The 20,019-nt window shown below is 37.6% G+C and overlaps 2 protein-coding genes across 3 annotated transcripts in view; one reads left to right on the forward strand and one right to left on the reverse strand.

Moving 5' to 3' along the window:
- ST13 (ST13 Hsp70 interacting protein) overlaps positions 1-17,739 on the reverse strand; it is a 28,527-nt gene extending 10,788 nt beyond the window's left edge. The window contains exons 1-5 of one of the 2 annotated variants that reach the window (XM_069491361.1): positions 17,550-17,739; positions 11,725-11,782; positions 9,911-9,986; positions 6,618-6,688; positions 1,999-2,065 (exon numbers count right to left, since the gene is read on the reverse strand). In XM_069491361.1, coding sequence (XP_069347462.1) covers positions 1,999-2,065; positions 6,618-6,688; positions 9,911-9,986; positions 11,725-11,782; positions 17,550-17,659 — 382 coding nt within the window. In that variant the 5' untranslated portion in view covers positions 17,660-17,739. The remainder of the gene's footprint in view (positions 1-1,998; positions 2,066-6,617; positions 6,689-9,910; positions 9,987-11,724; positions 11,783-17,549) is intronic. The other variant, XM_069491363.1, reaches the window with a different exon arrangement.
- Positions 17,740-17,838: 99 nt separating this feature from the next.
- XPNPEP3 (X-prolyl aminopeptidase 3) overlaps positions 17,839-20,019 on the forward strand; it is a 53,623-nt gene continuing 51,442 nt past the window's right edge. The window contains exon 1 of the mRNA XM_069491359.1: positions 17,839-18,346. Coding sequence (XP_069347460.1) covers positions 18,283-18,346 — 64 coding nt within the window. The 5' untranslated portion in view covers positions 17,839-18,282. The remainder of the gene's footprint in view (positions 18,347-20,019) is intronic.

Below are 20,019 nucleotides of genomic sequence, written 5' to 3' on the forward strand. Positions count from 1 at the left end.
TCACTTGAGCCTCGGAGTTCAAGGCTACAGTGAGCTATGATCCTGGCACTGTATTCTAGTCTGGTGACAGAACAAGACCCTGTCTCTTAAAAACTGGCTCTTGAAAGCCAACCTTTATCACACCTATACGGTAACTCACTTGAGACAGGACAATTTATGGGTACATAACCTCATAGCAGAATACCATATTGTTAGACCAATACTGATTTTTTAACTAAGAAAAAAGTAAAAGGATAAAATCAATTTAAAGGATAAGGTAAATTAATTTTATTCCATTGATTGTCTTGTGTCATTAAATTAAAAGGATAAAATTAAGCTTAAGATGGAAAAAATACCCACATAACTTCACAGGGCTGATTTTTAAAAATCACAGCAATGGCCGGGCGCGGTGGCTCACGCCTGTAATCCTAGCACTCTGGGAGGCCGAGGTGGGTGGATCGTTTGAGCTCAGGAGTTCAAGACCAGCCTGAGCAAGAGCGAGACCCCATCTCTACTAAAAATAGAAAGAAATTATATGGACAGCTAAAAATATATATAGAAAAAATTAGCCGGGCATGGTGGTATATGACTGTAGTCCCAACTACTCCGGAGGCTGAGACAGGAGGATCCCTTGAGCCCAGGAGTTTGAGGTTGCTGTGAGCTAGGCTGACGCCATGGCACTCACTCTAGCCTGGGCAACAGAGTGACACTCTGTCTCAAAAAAAAAAAAAAAACAAACCCACAGCAATATACTACTGAAGAAAAGGTACAAAAATTCAAGAAAACTAGAACTCATAAAATACCATAACATATATTTAAAATTTATTCACTGTATCCTATTCTCATAGTTTTTCTTTATTAGTCTCAAGAAATATTCAAGAAATAAAACGTACTATAAAATTAGAACAGTTCTTTGCACAAAGTCTAATTCTTGGGGAGACAAGCCAAACACATTTTAAAATAAATGTCACAATTCACTGTGAAAAATATTTATCCAGTTAGTGAATAAGTAAAGGACTTTAAAAGAACTCATGAAAACAAGACAGAAAAATATTCAGTCTTCCTAACTAAATAAATGGCTCCTCCTATCATCTAGTTATGAGTTGGCAAACTTTTTCTGGAAAGGCCCACATAATAATTTTAGGTTTTGCAGACCATACAATCTGTAATAACTACTCAGTGATACTGCTGCAGTGGGAAAACGGCCATAGTTAAGTACCAGACTAGGTTCAAATCAAGGCACTCTTGCTTGAGGCCAGGAGTTTAAGACCAACCTGGGCAACAGTGAGACTCTGTCCCTAAAATATTTAAAAATTAGCCAGGTGCGGTGGTGTGAGCTGGTAGTCTCTCCCTCCCCCGACTCCTCCCCCCAAGAAAGGCACTCTGGCTCCATAGTCCAGCTTTTAACTATATTCTCCAAACAAAAGGGCCCTTGGCAAGCCTGTGTGGGGCTTGAACTCACAATCCCTGGCTTAGAATACTAATGTTTTATCACTTAGAATATACTATAGAATTGCACATATTTGAAAATTAGAACTAGGTTAAATTTACACACCCACATGAAGAGAGTATAGAAAGAAACGTGGAAAAACAAAAACATGATTTATTAGGTGGTGGGTTCATTTTCATTTTGTTAAATATTGGTGAGACAATAAATAAGAAAATGGCGGGGGGGAAAGGACAAAATGCCAAAACAAGTGACAAAAATAATGAAGTATGGCAAAAGTCCTTGGCAAGTCACAGCCCCTCTGAGCCCTAACAATGTCAATCTATAAAATGGGTTAGCATGAGGTTTCACTGAAATAATGTACCCAAAAGCATAAAACTGCCAGGAATGTAAAAGCACTAAATAAATAAATGTTGGATAGAAATCTTAAGTGGTAGGGAAATGAAGAGAAGATTAGCACAGAAAAGAAATGGTCTGGAAGAGCAGTGGCTGGGAACAATTGATGGGTATAAACTAAAAGTTGAAATAGGTAAAAGAAGAGTCTGTAGCAAAAAGAAAAAAAAATTACTCACCATCATTTAGGGCTTCAATGGCTGCAGCTTTCTTATCATTTGCCTGATCCATCATTTCCTCAGTTATCTAGATGGAAAATGAAAGTCAACTTAGTAGTAGTAGCAAAAGCAAGAGAGGGAGAATCAATTTGGACAGTCTTAGGGATGAGGATGAGGCAGCCACAACAATCATTTTCATTCACTCTTCTCTAGTCTACAGAGAGCAAAGAGGATAATTATGATAATTATTGAGAATGCAGAATGTGTTTTAATGTTTTACACTAAACAATTTTCACTCCCTACACTCTGCCCTAAACATAACCTTAATATTAAATCCAATCTCCTCAGAAAGAAGTAATTTGTTCTTTTTAGGCTTGAATCTTCAGAAGAGAAATATCTCATTCCTTTGTTCTTATAAACATCTACTGAGCACTTAGAACACACTGTACAAGATGCTGACAGCACAAAGATGTAAGAACAAAAACTTACAGCAGGCTAGGCGCGGAGGCTCACACCTGTAATCCTAGCACTTTGGGAGGCCGAGGCGGGAGGATCGCTCGAGGTCAGGAGTTTGAGACCAGCCTGACCAAGAGCGAGACCCTGTCTCTACTAAAAATAGAAAGAAATTTATCTAGACAACTAAAAATATATATAGAAAAAATTAGCCTGGCATGGTGGTGCATGCCTGTAGTCCCAGCTACTCCGGAGGCTGAGGCAGAAGGATCGCTTGAGACCAGGAGTTTGAGGTTGCTGTGAGCTAGGCTGACGCCACGGCACTCTAGTCTGGGCAACAGAGCAAGACTCTGTCTCAAAAAAAAAAAAAAAAAAGAAAAAAGAACATGGAAATACTCAATGTACACGATTAAATGAAGTCTGAAATTCAGTGAAGTACCCTGCCCAAGCACTCAATTTGCTTTCACCATTGTGGTAGGGGTCAATCCTAGTACCTTGCAAGTATTATTTTTTAATTTTTCAATTTACTTAAGAATGAGACAGGGTCTTACTGTCACCCAGGGTGGAGTGCAGTGGTGTGTTCATAGCTCATTGCAACCTCCAACACCTAGGCTGAAGCAATTCACCTGAGCCTCTGCCTCTCAAGTAGCGGGAACTACAGGCATGTTTGACCATGCCCAGCAAATTTTTAAAAATTTTTTACAGAGCAGAGGGTCTCACTATGTTGCACAGGATGAATTTTTTTTACTTTTTTTAGAGAGAGGGTCTTGCTATGTTGTCCAGGCTCATTACAAACTCCTGGTCTCAAACAATCTTCCCACCTCAGACTCCCAAACTGCTGAAATTAGACACATGAACTACCACACCTGGCCACAATTTTATTTTGAAGATAATGCAGAACACAGGACACAAAGTCTAGATTCAGATGAAGAGAATGTATGTGGTCTAACCAGACACCCTCCAAAATAAATATGGAATTCCAAATGCCTATACCAGGATAATGGTAAACCAGAAATAAACCTGTCCCACAGAAAAGGACAGTCAAGTAGAGAAGAAAAAAACTCTTGAAAATTCAAAACCACAAGCCAGTCTTTCATATGCGATTCTACATTACCTGTGTAGTTAAAAAAAAAAAAAAAAAAAAAACCGTGCTGAGAATTTAAAGTGGTCCTTGAGTTGGCGGTGCCAACTCAGAGCCTAGATGAAGACAAACACATTCCTCTTTGGAGGTACATATATTATTACCTAAGCCTCAAAAATTTTCCACAGGTGCAAAGAACTCACGGTCAAAATCTCTCTCCCTCCCAAACACACACACACACACACACACACACACACAGGCACGCGTAAGATACCTCAATGGGCAAAAGCCAGGAAAAATAACAGAAGAATAAGACCAGCAAGAGAGTTCAACAAAGAATTCAATGTGTCTATTAAAGGCAAATTCTCAAAACAAGTGAAATGCAAAGGACTTACAAATAACCAAGTAGACATTAAAAAGAATGAAAGCAATTCAACCAGTTGAAAGGCAGTAAGAAAAATAAATTTTAAAAGGCCAGGCGAGATGGCTCACGCCTGTAATCTTAGCACTCTGGGAGGCCAAGGCGGGAGGATGGCTCGAGGTCAGGAGTTCGAGACCAGCCTGAGTAAGAGCGAGATCCCGTCTCTACTAAAAAATAGAAAGAAATTAACCAGACAACTGAAAATATATAGAAAAAATTAGCCGGGCATGGTGGTGCATGCCTGTAGTCCCAGCTACTCGGGAGGATGAGGCAGTAGGATTGCTTGAGCCCAAGAGTTTGAGGTTGCTGTGAGCTAGGCTGACGCCACGGCACTCTAGCCTGGGCAATAGAGCAAGACACTGTCTCAAAAAAAAAAAAAAAAAAAAAGGAAACAAACAAAGTGAAAAGTGCCAAAATGAAAACCATAAACATTCCAATTCAAACATCAACGGAACAGATTAAACATAGAAAACACACACACTTCAACAGAGTGATAAAGAGATGAAACTCAGTAAAAACGTCTAACATATATCTAATCGGGGGTTTAGAATTATAGAGTAAAGAGAATGGGGAAGAGGCAGTATTTGAATGAAATAATAGTTGAAAATGTTTCAAAGCTAAAGAAAGTTAATAACCCTAGAATTTAAGATGCTCAGTGAATCCCAAGTAGGATAAATAAAATATAATAAACCTAGATACATCGAAGAGAAAGAATACCATCAATAAACATAACATATACTTTTTAAAGATTCCTTTTAAAAATAGTTGACCAGGCTGGGCGTGGTGGCTCATGCCTGTAATCCTAGCACTCTGGGAGGCCGAGGCGGGCAGATCGTTTGAGCTCAGGAGTTCGAGACCAGCCTGAGCAAGAGCGAGATCCTGTCTCTACTAAAAGTAGAAAGAAATTAGCTGGACAACTAAAAATATATAGAAAAAATGAGCCGGGCATGGTGGTGTATGCCTGTAGTCCCAGCTACTCGGGAGGCTGAGGCAGGAGGATCCCTTGAGCCCAGGAGTTTGAGGTTGCTATGAGCTAGGCTGACACCATGGCACACTAGCCTAGGCAACAGGGCGAGACTCTGTCTCAAAAAAAAAAAAAGAAAAAGAAAAACAAATAGTTGACCAAAAGTACTTGTATTTGTTCTTGACAAAGATGCATAACACATTTTCCAGGGAAAATGGAAGTAACTGAAAGATATTTTAAAAAGACTTAAAGATTAGACAGATACCACATTCATAGATAGTTTTTTTTTTTTTTTTCCTGTCACATTCATAGATAGTTAAGCTCAATTTAATGCAATTCTAACAAGGGGAAAAATTATTTGAAGTGGGGGGAGACTTGACAATCTGATTCTAAAATTTATAAGGAAAAACAAAGCAAAGAACAGCCAAAATACTCCTGAAGTTTTGGGGGTCCTTGCCCTGCAAAATAACAAGACTTAGTATGAAGCTACATAAGACAATATGACATTAATGTATAGAAAAAAAAAATTAGACAAGTAGAACAAGAGAGTCTGCAAACAAACCCACACATATAGAAACAGCATTTATTTTAGCATTGGTAGGAATTTTTTAATAATGGTACTGACAGGTAGATTGAAAGTGAAAGGCAAACATACAAAATTTATATACGGAAAAAAACAATGTACTACAGCAATTACAACCTTGAGGTAATAAAGCATAAAATATAATCATCAATCTAACTGGATTAAAAGACACTGTTCATTGAGACAACATAAAAAGTGAAAACAAGCCACAAACTAGAAGAAAATATATGTAGTACTAGGAACTGTTAATATCTAGAATATTGAAATGAACTACATCCTGATCAACTAAGATGAGGAAACAAAAAATTTAGAATAAAAAAAGAAAAAAATGAACTACAAATCAGCAAGAAAAAGACAAACACCATGGTAGATAAATGGGGAAAAGGTCTGAATGTAACTTAACAAAAGCCTGTGAATGACCAATAAACATCAGAATATGCTCTACTTTATTAAGAACCAGGAAAATGTAAATTAAAAGCCACAACACTTCACACAACAAGACTAGCAAAGATGAAATGACAGTATCAAGTATTGAGAATATGGACCAATCTTTTAAAACTGCCATTACAATATGACAGTGTTTCTCAACTTTTTTTCATTAACAGCTACCACGGAACCTTTTAAGACATTTTCCACATCCCATTTTAATACCACAAATATACTACATATATGTTAACATGTTATGGCCCTTAGGAGAACTACTAATCATTGTGCTATCTAAAATTTTTCAGGCTCCTCTCCCAAGAACCAATTTTCACCCCCTTGAGGGCCCAATGTGAAAAAAACACTTTGGAATACAACTTGGCATTAGATATTCCAGTAAGAGGAAATTCTGCTTTTAGGTAAATACTTTGGGTGAATTCCACTTTATACTGCAAAGAACAGTCAAACTAGATGCAAATTTAAAAGAGCAGGTGAAACAGATAATAACAGGGATTTCAGAGGCTGAGAGAAGGGTTAAAAATAACATGGGAATTTTCACAAATATTTTAAGTAGTAATATAAAATGCTTTCCCCAATGCCTTAAGTCAGAGAAAGATCTACTATGTGCTCTTCCTGGAAGAATCATGTCATAAAATTATTGCAACAGGGGAGGACCTTCATGTTCCTTACAAGCAGAAAATAAAATTGAACTTACCTCTACATTTTCATCTCCCATTTCTTGCGGGGCATCAGTGTCTGGTTCAATCACACCTTCATTATCAATTTCTGCCAAAGTTGAGAAAATGACAGTAAGACCTGCACTATACATTATGGTAGTCACTACCCACATGTGACTATAAAAAACTGATTAACTATGGCTAGTGCAATAAACTAAATATTTTAATTAATTTTAACTTAAATACGGAGGCATTAAAAAATATTTTCCTGTTAAACAGTTTATTGTTTTGGTAAGATTACATTTCACTTTAACTGTCACATCATGTAAGATACTTATCAAAAGATCACAATGGGAACATTGGTGTGTATATAGTTTCTAGTATCACACAAAAATACACCACTGATTTAGTTAACTGTCAACAAACTTATTTCAGTTCAAATAATTTTTTTGTACACACTGATATACTGTAATGTTTTTGGATTTTTTTTAGAGACAGGGTTTTGCTCAGTCACCGAGGCCAGAGCACAGTGGCATGATCATATGTCGCTGCAACTTCGAACTCCTAAGCTCAAATGATGCTCCCGCCTCAGCCTCCCAAGTGGTTAGGACTACAGGCACACACTATGATGTCCAGCTCATTTTTTTATTTCTTATTTTTTGTAGAGATGGGAGTCTAGCTATGTTGCCCACGGTGGTCTCCAGCTCTTAGCCTCAAGCAATCCTGCTTTGGCCTCCCCCGAAGTCCTGGAATTACAGGCATGAGCCACCATGACAGCCAACTATAATGTTTTTAAAAATATTTTATGCAGATAACACAAGTTACAGTGATACTTTAATGTAAATCATAATGAAATGTTTAATTTTAATATAATTATTTTCATTTTTAAAAGTATGGGCACACTCTGGGAGGCCGAGGCGGGTGGACTGTTTGCGCTCAGGAGTTCGAGACCAGCCTGAGCAAGAGTGAGACCCTGTCTCTACTAAAAATAGAAATTATATGGACAGCTAAAAATATATATACATAAAAAATTAGCCGGGCATGGTGGCACATGCCTGTAGTTCCAGCTACTCGGGAGGCTGAGGCAGGAGGATTGCTCGAACCCAAGAGTTTGAGGTTGCTGTGAGCTAAACTGACGCCATGGCACTCTAGCCCGGGCAACAGAGTGAGACACTGTCTCAAAAAAAAAAAAAAAAAAAAAAAAGTATGGGCAAATTTTAATTTTAAAATAAAGGCTTACTACTAAGGCAGGATGGAATCCCAAGGCTAGTCCTATAACCAAATCAGTAAAGACTAAAAAGGGGGTATCCTGAAAATTTTATGTTAAATGACAACTGTGATTTGCTGCAACAGATCAAAACAAAATAAGGATTATAAATTTTTAAATAAAATGGACAAATTTAAGAGATTTTTTAACAAATAGAATGAATTTGATAAGTTTCCACCTAACAAACAAAAAAGAATCAAGGAAATTAAAATCAGCTGCCTGAGATCAGAATTCGCATCCAACACACATAAAAAAATTTTTTTTTAAAAATTGACACGATTAAAAAATAAATAAACAAATAAATAAATAAAAATTGACACGATTGACAAATAAACATTGCATATATTTAAGATGTACAATGTGGTTGCTCTGTTGCCCAGGCTAGAGTGCTGTGGCGTCAACCTAGCTCACAGCAACCTCAAACTCCCATACTCAAGTGATCCTCCTGCCTCAGCTTCCTAAGTACTTGGGACTACAGGTGCTCACCACCATGCCCAGCCTACAATGTGGTCTTGACATACCTGCATACCTCGTTTTATTGTGCTTCATTTTATTACACTTTGCAGATACTGTGATCATACACTGTAAAATGATTCCCTCTGTCAAATTAATCTATCAATCTCAAATATTTATTTAGGTGAGAACACTCAAGATCTAGCCTATTAACAAATTTCAAGCATGTAATACGTTATTATAACCATGTTGTACATTAGGTCAACAAAACTTATTCAGCTTACAACCAAAAGTTTGTACTTTTTTTTTTTTTGAGACAGAGTCTCGCTTTGTTGCCCGGGCTAGAGTGAGTGCCATGGCGTCAGCCTAGCTCACAGCAACCTCAAACTCCTGGGCTCAAGGGATCCTCCTGCCTCAGCCTCCCGAGTAGCTGGGACTACAGGCATGCGCCACCATGCCCGGCTACTTTTTTCTATATATATTTTAGTTGGCCAGATAATTTCTTTCTATTTTTAGTAGAGACAGGGTCTCGCTCTTGCTCAGGCTGGTCTCGAACTCCTGACCTCGAGCGATCCACCCGCCTCGGCCTCCCAGAGTGCTAGGATTACAGGCGTGAGCCACCGCGCCCGGCCTAGTTTGTACCTTTTAACAAGGGCACAACAAAACATTTTTAATCAATTTTTAGCAGAAACTGAACTTGTCTATAAAAATTTGATTTGTGCACAAAAAAGAAAATGCTTTTAGAAAGAGTTGGTTAAAAAAACAAAACTACTATTATAGTCATGGAAACTGTTAGAAGATAACGAGAAAGACAAAAAGTGAAAAATCTTCAATTAAGCCCCCAAACAACTGTCAATAGAATACAAGACCTTTCTAACAATATCAAAGATCAACTGATTCAAAATTTGAAAACTTGCCAAGTACTTTTCTTTAGGTTCTGTGACATAAGAGATTGCCCAATTAGTGTCCAAATGCCCAATACGGTATCCTTATAGTCTCAAAGGACTTCCAAATTTATGAAGAAATATTGTCAATTTGTAGCCAAAAACAACAAAAAAAACCTCAAACTCATGGCATAGATATTAATTATTCTAAATATGGACCAGTTTTATCAACATGGATGCAAGAACTAAAGAAAAATAATTTTTTGGTACTCAATTCAGTTATTGGAAAACTTTCAAATTATGTTCAGAACAACTTAGGTATACGACCTAACTTTTTCAAATAAAATGTTACGAAGTCTGAATTATTTCCAATGAAAATGTAACATTTGAATTGAGGGATGCTATATGTGTAAAATTCACTTTGAATTTTGAAGCCTTTCTATGAAAAAAAGAAGGAAAATAACTCATTAACAATTTTATTATATTGATTACATGTATATCAATATTTTAACCAAAGTATCCATCACTGGCTTAAAAAATTTATATTTAAACTTATTTCATCTGTTGCCTTTTACTTTTTAAAAACGTGGCTACTAGAAAATCGTAAGTTTCATATGTAGCTCACATTTTATTTCTATTAGACAGAGCTGATTTAGTTAATCTAATAAAAATCAACACAGGATCATATTATAGATTATCAAATACAAACTAACTACCATGTCCTCACCTAGATCACTTTCCTCACTTGATGGTTCCTCTGTCTGTATGTTTTCCTCCGCCTTCTTACTATCTGTTTTTTCTTCCTAGCAAAGGGAAGGCAAACAGTGGTATCAGTATTTAATAACATATCCAATATTTATACTAATTTATACAAATTCATGTATAAACTGTTCACCGTACATTATATTTCCGTCGTAATGCTCCCTTCCTTGTTTTGTTTTGGTAAACTAGTTTTAGTTTTTTGTTTCTCCTTTTTAATTAATTATAGGTCTAGTCTCTTACCCAAATCTTTAGGACAATGCATTTTAGAATTTGAAAATTTTTAGATTTCAGAAAGCAAATACAATGCATATATTACATACCACCCTCATCAGGTACCAGTCCATAAACTCTCCATAATCCAACACATTACTATTTCTACAAAATAAAGTTTGAATATTAAGTGGCATACAGACTATAAATAGTCCCATGTCCATTCACATCATGTTTTAATATCAAATTTACTAAAAATCTTTACATTTTTCAGGGTTTTGAGTTTTGGAATTGCAAAAAATGATCTGTGGAACCACAGTCATACATAATGGAAATTCAAAGAATTTAAAAGTGCACATGGTGGAAAGCAAATTTCCTTCTCATCTTGTATGTAACCAGTGTGGTTTCTTATATATCCCATTCTAGGATATTCTCTACATATATGAGATAACTCTGCACTTTTTGCTTTTTCTATTCAACAATGTTGTGTATCTTGAAGAACATACCCTTATAAGCCCAGCTACATCAATTCATTCAACCATATTAGTATATCATTAACCATGTAGGTCACTTCCCCCTTTCTTTCTTAAAAATTGGAATCAATTGGAATCAAAGTCCCACCTTATTACAAAACATTTGTCGAGTCCCTACCAACTGAGCAATGTGGTAGATGCTTTAGAATACACTGAAAAGGCCAGTCATAATTGTAAATCAGAATGTATTACAAAAAATTTTTAGCAGAGACAAAGGTTTAAATATAATTTTACCTTCATATATGTTTATTCAATGGTAAAATATCCTATCTAGGGCTCAGAAAATACCAAACTGATAAAATGACTCATATAAGAAAAGGATAACTACGTTTTGGGCTTTTGCTTAACTTTTCTCATTTTACTTGTTCATAGATATAACTTCTATTTTCATATCCAAATAGATCAACCACGTTTAGGGTTCTAAGTAATAAAACATCAAACCTTCTTATCAATTTAAGACAGCTAAACTGAGCTAATCAGAAAACTTGACATGAACACAGACAAGGGAAGAAACAAAAAATTCTCCAGAAAGCATTTTTAAGAGTACATTTTCCCTCTCATCTCTAAATTTCAGCTACTGACAAACTCCTGATTCCACATATCCTTTTGGCAAACATACTAACACAACACCTGATTCACACTCAGAAATATTACTCAAGCAGTAGGGCACAAAAAATTTAGAATTACTAATGTTACTTGTTCATTTTCTTTGCAAGTATTAATAAAATATCTTTAGTACCTGTGCTAGGTGCTTAAGAGACAATAATGAAGACTACAAAGGCACACCATCACAGAACTTGCCACTTACGGGCCATACATATAACAATTATTGTCATTTATTCTAAAACATGGTCAACACTCAATCCCAAATTCTCAGTTTTAAATCAAATTCCAGAGATTTGATCTACAACAGAAATTTTAAAAGATCTTATTTCCAAGTGATCTTGAAAAAATCAGAAGTGGTAATTTGAGAGCACTCTCTAAGAAATCTTACAGTACTTTATCACTGAGCATAACAAATGAAATTAAAACTTACCTTAGTATTTTCTTCTGATTTAGCTTTCTGAGTAGCAGGTGGTACTTTACCCCCCATGCTTTAGGAAGATGAGGAAAAAAATTTGTTCAGAAAATTAAAATTCACTATGTCAAGCAACATATTTATGCCAAAAAAAAAAGCTAGACACTTAGATGGCTACCTTTCCAAAATTTAAGAGTAAACTCTCAATTAACTTGAATACTTTAGTATTATTTTGGTTAAGTCTTTTTCAGCTTCAAATTCCATTTTTAGTGTATTGGTTAACGAAACCCTTTCCCTGCCTCAATAAACCTAATAAACATAATTACACGGCTTCTCTGTGCCCATTCCCAGGGGAAAAGAGACAGTAGCCAACATGCAATGACAAAATCATTTGCGCAAGTTGTTAGCTGAGAATTCAACTCAGGTATATTTAAATTTAAAACTTGAAATCTGACATTTAGCAAGACTTCAATTTAATTCAAACAGGCAGTTTATGGAATAATTATGCAGTTGTAATACAGTAATTCAAAATGTGTGTATTTCCTGACTGTGACCTACAAGAATTTTTCTTGCTTATATTTGCATGCCCCTCACATTACAGATTTTTCTCCTACTTATCCCCTCTAAACTTCACCTATTAATACTTCCTCTCGGCCTTGCAAACCCTTCTTTCCTAAATAGTTTAGAGCAACAGCATGAATTATATGCAAACAACTTGAAAAGAAAGGGATAAAGACTACAAAAAAATTGGGGTTACACGCTCCATTTGGTGTAGACCCTAGCACATATCTACATGACTTCAGTCTAATGACTAAAAACGTTTGATGAATTTAGGGCACTCTACAATGGTGAAGGTCAGAAGTCACAGACTTTTACTAAAATTTGCCTTGAAAACAAAGAACAGCAACAACAAAAAGTCATTAACTCTCCTTGTTTACATAAAACAAGAAGATACATTAACTTGGAGAACATAAAGGGTTAATCCTTTATAACTATAGTTGTCATATCCACATTTACATTCATTTCAGTTGGGTAGAATTTGTCAACACAGGGGAGGCGCATGTTGAATTTAAATGGATATCAGTTTTCCAAGGTTCTTTTACCAATTTACACTTCTATAAGCAGTATGAAAATTCCAGTTGTTCCAAACACTGGCCAACACTTACCTATTGTCCACCTTTCAGATTTTTAGTCATCCTGATAGGTGTGTAGTGGCATCTCATTGTAATTGAGTCCCTTTCCTATATTTACTGGCCACTAGAATAGCCTTTTTTGTAAAGTTCAACTCTCATCCAGCTATCAGGTTATCTTTATTTAATCGACGACATTCTTTGCAGATTCTGCTAGGTGCCCTTTGTCAGTTTTATGTGTTGCAAGTGTCTTCTCCTACTCTATGGCTTGCCTTTTCACTCTCTTAACATCCTTTGATAAACCCAACAAGCAAAAGCACAAATACAAAGTAGCAAGTAGAATGAAGAGAAACAATTTGGAATTTCTTATTAAGTCAAGAAAAACAAGCACACTTTTCCCATTATGTTTAATCTGATAGAAAAAAATCTTCAGTTACTCAGTACTCTTAATAAGGAATAGCTCCATTATGTCAAAAATAAATAAGACCATAGGATCCAAAACATCCTAATTTTGCACACAGCAAAGTAAAATGATTTAACAATAAGGAACGACATATAAACACCACAAAATTCTTTTCTACGGGAAAAACTACTTTTCAAAAGAGCCTAGTGATCAAATACTAGTCGTTTGCAGTTAAATTTTAATGAAAACACAGGGCTTCTTAAGCTATGTTTTTCCTAAGTTTCAAAATGCTATGTCAGGAATGTATTTTGGGTGACATCCAAACATAGTTACACAGTAACTTATGTTAGCCTAACTCTAGAAGTGTTATGTCTACCAAGAACTGTATTAAGCTAAATCTAAACCTAAAGAAAGCTCAGACAAACCCAAATTAAGGGAAATTCTATAAAATAACTTGTCTACGATATTCAATCTGTCAAGACCATTAAAGTCCAGAGAAGACTGAAGAATTGTTCCAGAATAAAGGAGACTGAAGAGAGATGACAACTAAATGCAACATGTAATTCTGAGAATTAGGTAGTATTAATGCATCAATGTAAGTTTCTGGAGTTTGATGATTGCATTGTAGAGACTGTCTTTGTTAGAAATACTCAAGGTGTTGGGAGCATAATACTGGCAACTTATTTTTAAATAGTCAGGAAAACTGTTCTTTGTACTGTACTTGCAATTTTTCTTTGAGCTGGAAATGGTTCACAAAAAACAAAAATTAAACATAAGAGGGTTTAGTCATAAACTAGATTTTGAGAGTTTCTCACATTCCAAACTCAAGTTAACTACTGAAAGATAACACCAACGTATAGGTACAGAAATTTCAATTAATGGTGCCAAATTTAGAACAAGTTTGTTTCCTGCCAAAAATTGCCATTTGGACTTTGCCAGTACAGGCTTTTACGTTATACGATCGAGTACGGGAATGCAGAAGCAGACTTCATTCATAATTTTCTTAATTTGATAATCTTAAACCTGCTTTGTACTATTTATATACATGTACAAAAAACTGGTTGCTGTAGTCCAAATTCTCTACTGAAGGTAGAAAAGCATTCTTTTCACTTAATTTAAAATATTAAAGGCCATGTGCCATGCACTGTGCTGGAGAGTAGAATACATAGGTAATCTTTTTGATCTTAATTAAATTACCATCAAACAAAATTATAAGAGCACATACAAGATACAAAGTAGATTAAGTTGTTAAATGGGAGAAAGTAGGACCAGACAATGCTGCTCCCTCTAAAGAGTAAAACAAAAATCTCGCAAAACATATTTATTGAAAAGAAAGTCTACCAAGATCTTCACTACTAGTTCAGAAAGATTTTTCTTCACATTTCTCCTTGTGCAATTTAAAAGGTTGTTAAACTAATAAATTCTTACACCAAATAAAATTTTAAGCTATGAACAATGGTAGCAAATAAGCAAACAGACTGTTTTTCAACTTCTATCTATGACTAATTTAGTATGGGCGAGAGGCATACTGAAATGGTTTCAACTCAGGAACCCTAATAGTACGCTTAGGCCTAGGAATATTCCTGGACTTACAAGTCTCTACATTCAGCCCAATCTGCTATAATCTTGGATTGTTTTAAATCCAAGATTAAAGTCAATTAACACATTAACTCCCAGGTCAGCTGTATTTAATTCATGCTAGTTTTGAGCCCGGGGCCTCGTGAAGCATATGCAATTCATAGGTCTCTTTCCCTTGAGCAGAGTGAACTATTTTTCAAGTTGCATATAACACACCCACACAAAACAAAACAAAACAAAACAAAAAATCAACTTTTCATTAAACTAGAAAGCATTTTGTTTTTGAGGTTTTTATTTTGCTTTTGTAATAAACACCGTGGCCCCAAAGGAAATTTTTTTCTTCTAGTGTGGCAGTCAATGTTAAAGACCTCTGAGTCTATAAAAATGTAAATTTAAATTTAGATTAAAATAAAGAGATAACAAAACCTTCTAAGTTAAATCTCTCAATCTAAGTTGAGAATAAGGCCCCTATATGTGCCAAGATGCCTTACCCCATACTTAACGCAACAATTTAGAACGCCAAAAGAATATAAATGGAACCAGAAAGAAAAACTGGAATTACCTATGAGGAATCTTACAATAAGACACGTGGCTATTTTTTTTGGAAATAGTAGCACCTGACAAATAACATTTTGCAAATCTTAAATTAGAATTCTCTACATAGCCATAATCACTTCAGCACAAGTCACTTACGTTTTTGGGTTTTTTTGTTTTTATCTTTTTTCCCTCAGTGTCCTCTCCAGTAGGAATAGAACAAAAATATAGTATCCACTCACTACAACTTTCACCCTTAGGGCTAGCTACTTCTTCCTGTGGTATAGGTCTGCCCTGTCTAAAATTTTAGGAACTATTTATTAATTATAGGATCTTTCCTATAACAAGTAGATGTAAGAGGATAAAAGCACACAAACATCTTTTTTTTGCTTTTTAAAAAATTTTATTTTATTTCTTTTTTTTGAGACAGGGTCTCCCTATGTTGTCCAGGCTGGATTCCAACTGTGGAGCTCAAGTGATCCTCCCAGCTCAGCGTCTAGAGTAATTAGGGCTAAAGGCCTGCGACACCATGCCTGCCCCGATACAAACATCACACAGGCTTTTGGATCAACTTATTCAATCAGAAAACGACTAAAATCTAGCCCTCAATTCCTAGTCTTGATATTTACCTAACACCAACTTGTAGGTTGTTCTGTTGAGAAGCAAGGATTTTGCAAAATAGGATTTTTTTTTTCTTTTGAGACCGAGTCTGGCTGTGTCGCCATCATCGTAGTTCACTGCAACCTCAAACTCCTGAGCTCAAGCGATCCTCCTGCCTCAGCCTCCCAAGTAGCTGACGTGGCATATGCCACCACACCGAGCTAATTTTTCTATTTTTTAGTAGAGACTGGGTCTCACTCTTGCTCAGGGTGGTCTCGAACTCAAGCAATCCTCCAAGTGCTAGGATTACAAGCATGAGCCACCTCTCTGGCCCAAAATAGGATTCTTGTTGACTCTCAAGAATAGTTATAAAGTTACTATAATAATTGTACATAGTTTCAGGATTGCACATATGGAACACTGAGTAAAAATCTTATGGTAGCTGGAAAATCAAGGGGGAGAAAAAGACTGAAAAACTTGTTGAGAGGAAAAAAATTATACTACCAATATACAACGTTGACAAATTTTAACTTAAGCTTCTCCTTAGAACAAACTTGTTGTAAGAAATACTCTTTTTCAAATATTTGGTAACCATGAATTCATCTACCCCTATAAAAATATTACTAAAATAAACTCATTGATGTTCTCGATAATTCCCTCCCAGGAGTTACAATACTTTGCACAATCGCTATTCATCCCCCTGAAATACAATTTGTACGTCGTCTCTTTCTAATTCCCCACTAGTACTGATTTTTTTTTTTTTTTTAAATCATCTCAGGGAAGATTTCCCTCTCAGCTTTTCTCTCTTAAGTGCCCCTCCAATATGTAGTACGATAATCTCTATTACATAGTAGATCAGAAAACGAATTTTTGTATTTATTCGTCTGTATTCCTAAACAGACAGTACTTACACTGTTTCGCAGTACCTGGCACAACGCCTGGTCAGTTAATTCCTTGCACGTAGCGAAGTACTCTAGAATTACAGATAAATAGAACACACCCTGGAAACACGCCAGGCCTTGAAAAAGCATTTTTCTTAAACTGTTTGGAGTGACAGCACTGCCACTAACGGAGGTACAGTAAGTGATTCCCAAGATAATTAATTCTACGCAGTTAGAATCGCCGTAAGGTAAGAATAATCGAACATGCTTATTTTGTTTTAACTTACTAAATAATCATTATTAAAACACTAATGGGATAGTGCGTCAGGGAGCCGCTATGTGTTAACGCGTCCTAAGCAAGACTCCTGAGATTTAAAGAAAACCCCACACAATAGATAAATCCCGCAGTAGTAACTCTTCTCACGTCTTCAGTTCCCAAGTATCCGCAATCGTCTGTATCTACATTTCACCCAAGATACACCCCTGGCGACCTCAGCTCTGTCCCCTGCTTCCCCGCCCCTGTAGTATCAAGGCTCCCGCTCCTCCATTAGCCCTTCCCTTTCCTACGCAAGGAACGAGCCACAAAGGGGCAATGACACTTTACTGCTACCCCGCCGTCCCGACCCCGCTCCCAGCCGCCCCGCGCTAGCTCCGGGCCCAGCTACCCCCCGGCCGTCCTCCTTCCCGCCCCCAACGGTCCTCAGGCCCAGGTCTCACCTCTCCACCCACTCCCTCAGGAAGCGCATTTCCTCAGTGTGCAGAATGCTCGGATCCTGCTTACACATTTTCACGAAGGCCCGAAGCTCGCTCACTTTGCGGGGGTCCATGGTCAAGACGCGGAGGACGCGGCTGAGGAGTCTGCGGCCCGATTCCAGGCCCGGGCGCTAGCTCAGCGTGATCGCGTAGAAGGGGGCGGCTGCCGCGAGGCAGAACAGACTAGAACCTCCCCGGCCACTGGCTCCTCCCACCCAACGGTCTCGTGACCCCGGGTCCTTCGCTTGCTCATTCCTACTCCCTGTACCTCTGCTCCTGCGCACTGTCTAGAACCTTCTAGAAGCTTGGCTGTTCCTGTTGTTGCCTGCCTCTCTACGCACACGTTCTTATTTCAACTCTGAACTAGTTCCCGAGATGGGTCAACCACCTGCATAGGCGCTTTCAAGGAGATACGAAATATCAGCCTCTCCAGGAAGCCATACACAATCGGATATTCTGTGAATGAGCATTAACCGGAGCACAACACCCCGACGAGAAAAGGGCCGGCTGGCCAAAGCAGCGGTCAAAGCTCCAGGCGTGACGTAAGCATTCTGCGCCGCCGCAGAAAGAAAGCCCGCGAGCGGCTCCCGCCGGAAGGGGAGGGGCGCTTGGCCCGGTTTCCTGGCGACGCGGTCTGCTGGCGGCTGTTTTCCTGGATTCTGCCTCTTTCCGTTCCTGACGCGTGAGCTAGGTCGATATGCCTTGGCTACTCTCAGCTCCCAAGCTGGTTCCTGCTGTAGCAAACGCCCGCGGCCTCTCAGGTTAGACTCTCCTCCCACGGTGTCCCCTCCAGGGCTTGCTCTGTGAGAAGTTGAGGAGCCCCAGAGGGATCCAACTTGGTCTCAGGAGATCCCTCACTTGGCGGACCCTTCTCCTACTGGGGCCTCCCCTCCCCAACCCTTTGTGCTCTTCGCAGATTTCTTCTTTACCAGCTGCTTCTGGAAAAGGGTGGGCCCTGTGTTCTCTCTACCTTTGAGGTATTCTGGGAAGCTGAAATGACTGCAGAGAGAGAATTGTGTGCCATCCCGCAGAGGGGCTGTCTTCAGTTACTCGGACTCAAGTTTTGTCAGTTACCTCACTTGCTTAGGTGACAAAGTGTCTCACATCAAGTAGCGCTTGTTTCTGTTAGGTTAGCCTAAAATCTTATTTTCGTGTTTTCAAAGAGTTGATTTGATAGCAGGCTGCAGAATATATGAGAAATAAGTTTTAGTGAAAAATTTTTGGAGCAGTTACTCTCAGAAGAGGTAATGTTTGGAAACACTCCTGGAGCTTTTTGTGTCTGAAAGTCCTGTTCGTAAAGACAGGATAAAGTAACCTAGGAGTAAGGGAAATCATTTTTTTTTTTTTTTGTCGGGTGTCCTCTGTCGCAAGCAGTTAATCTGATTACCGTATAGTTTTATCAGTGAAAGCTAAATCATCTGCCTTGCAGGCGGATCTGTCATTGGATTATATTTCATGTGGGGAAGCCAATATGTAAACAATGTGAACTGGCGCACATGGTATTTGATATCAAAGCTATGTCTTGGCATATGTTTGTGTTGATATCTTGAATTCATTGAAAATGGAATGTTAATTATGTCGACTTCTTACTGTAAAAAAAAAAATAAAAAGTCATTGTCCAGTGCATGGAACTTGTTCTTCAATTCTAATAGTAATAGTTGCAGAAAGCTGCCCCCTTCGATGGGCTTAGGTGAAAATATAGATGTGGAATTGATCAGTCTTAATCACAAAGTCCACAGGGTTAGAACTAGATACTGGATTATACATGCCAAGATCTTTGAAAAATGTATTCATTGTGCTTTAGTATGCTTCAATGGAACAAGCAAAGTTAACAACCTCTTATGTTAACGTGAAATACTGGCCCTTTGCCCTTTTTTTTTTTTTTTGAGACAGAGTCTCACTCTGTTCCCTGGGCTAGAGTGCCATGCTGTCATCATAGCTCACTGCAACCTTAAACTCCTTGGCTTAAGTAATCCTCCTGCCTCAGCCTCCCTAGTAGCTGGGACTGCAGGCAAGCACCACTACACCTGGCTAATTTTTCTATTTTTTGTAATGATGTCTCACTATTGCCGGGCTGGTCTTGAACTCCTGGCCTTGATCCTCCCTCCTGGGCCTCCCAGAGTGCTAGGATTACAGGCATGGACATCATGCCTGACCTGTATTGGCTTTTTAACTGAATGAATAAATGATCTCCTTGAGTCTTCATGATTCCAATAAGTTAGGGCAGATGGCCTCGTTTTACAAATAAACTAAAACACAGGATCACAACAAATCAGGAATTTTAGTTGTATGGTTGTGTTTAGTCATTTTTCTGTTATACCACCACTAGGTCTTACTCTGGCTTAGTAGAGTCCTTTTAGAACTTTTTATTCATTGAGTGAACCGGAAAGAATATAGTTTCATTCAGTAACTTTTGAATTAGTAGTCATATTGG

The sequence above is a fragment of the Eulemur rufifrons genome, chromosome 16 (genome assembly GCF_041146395.1).
Source record: "Eulemur rufifrons isolate Redbay chromosome 16, OSU_ERuf_1, whole genome shotgun sequence".
In the NCBI taxonomy this organism is placed as follows: domain Eukaryota; kingdom Metazoa; phylum Chordata; class Mammalia; order Primates; family Lemuridae; genus Eulemur; species Eulemur rufifrons.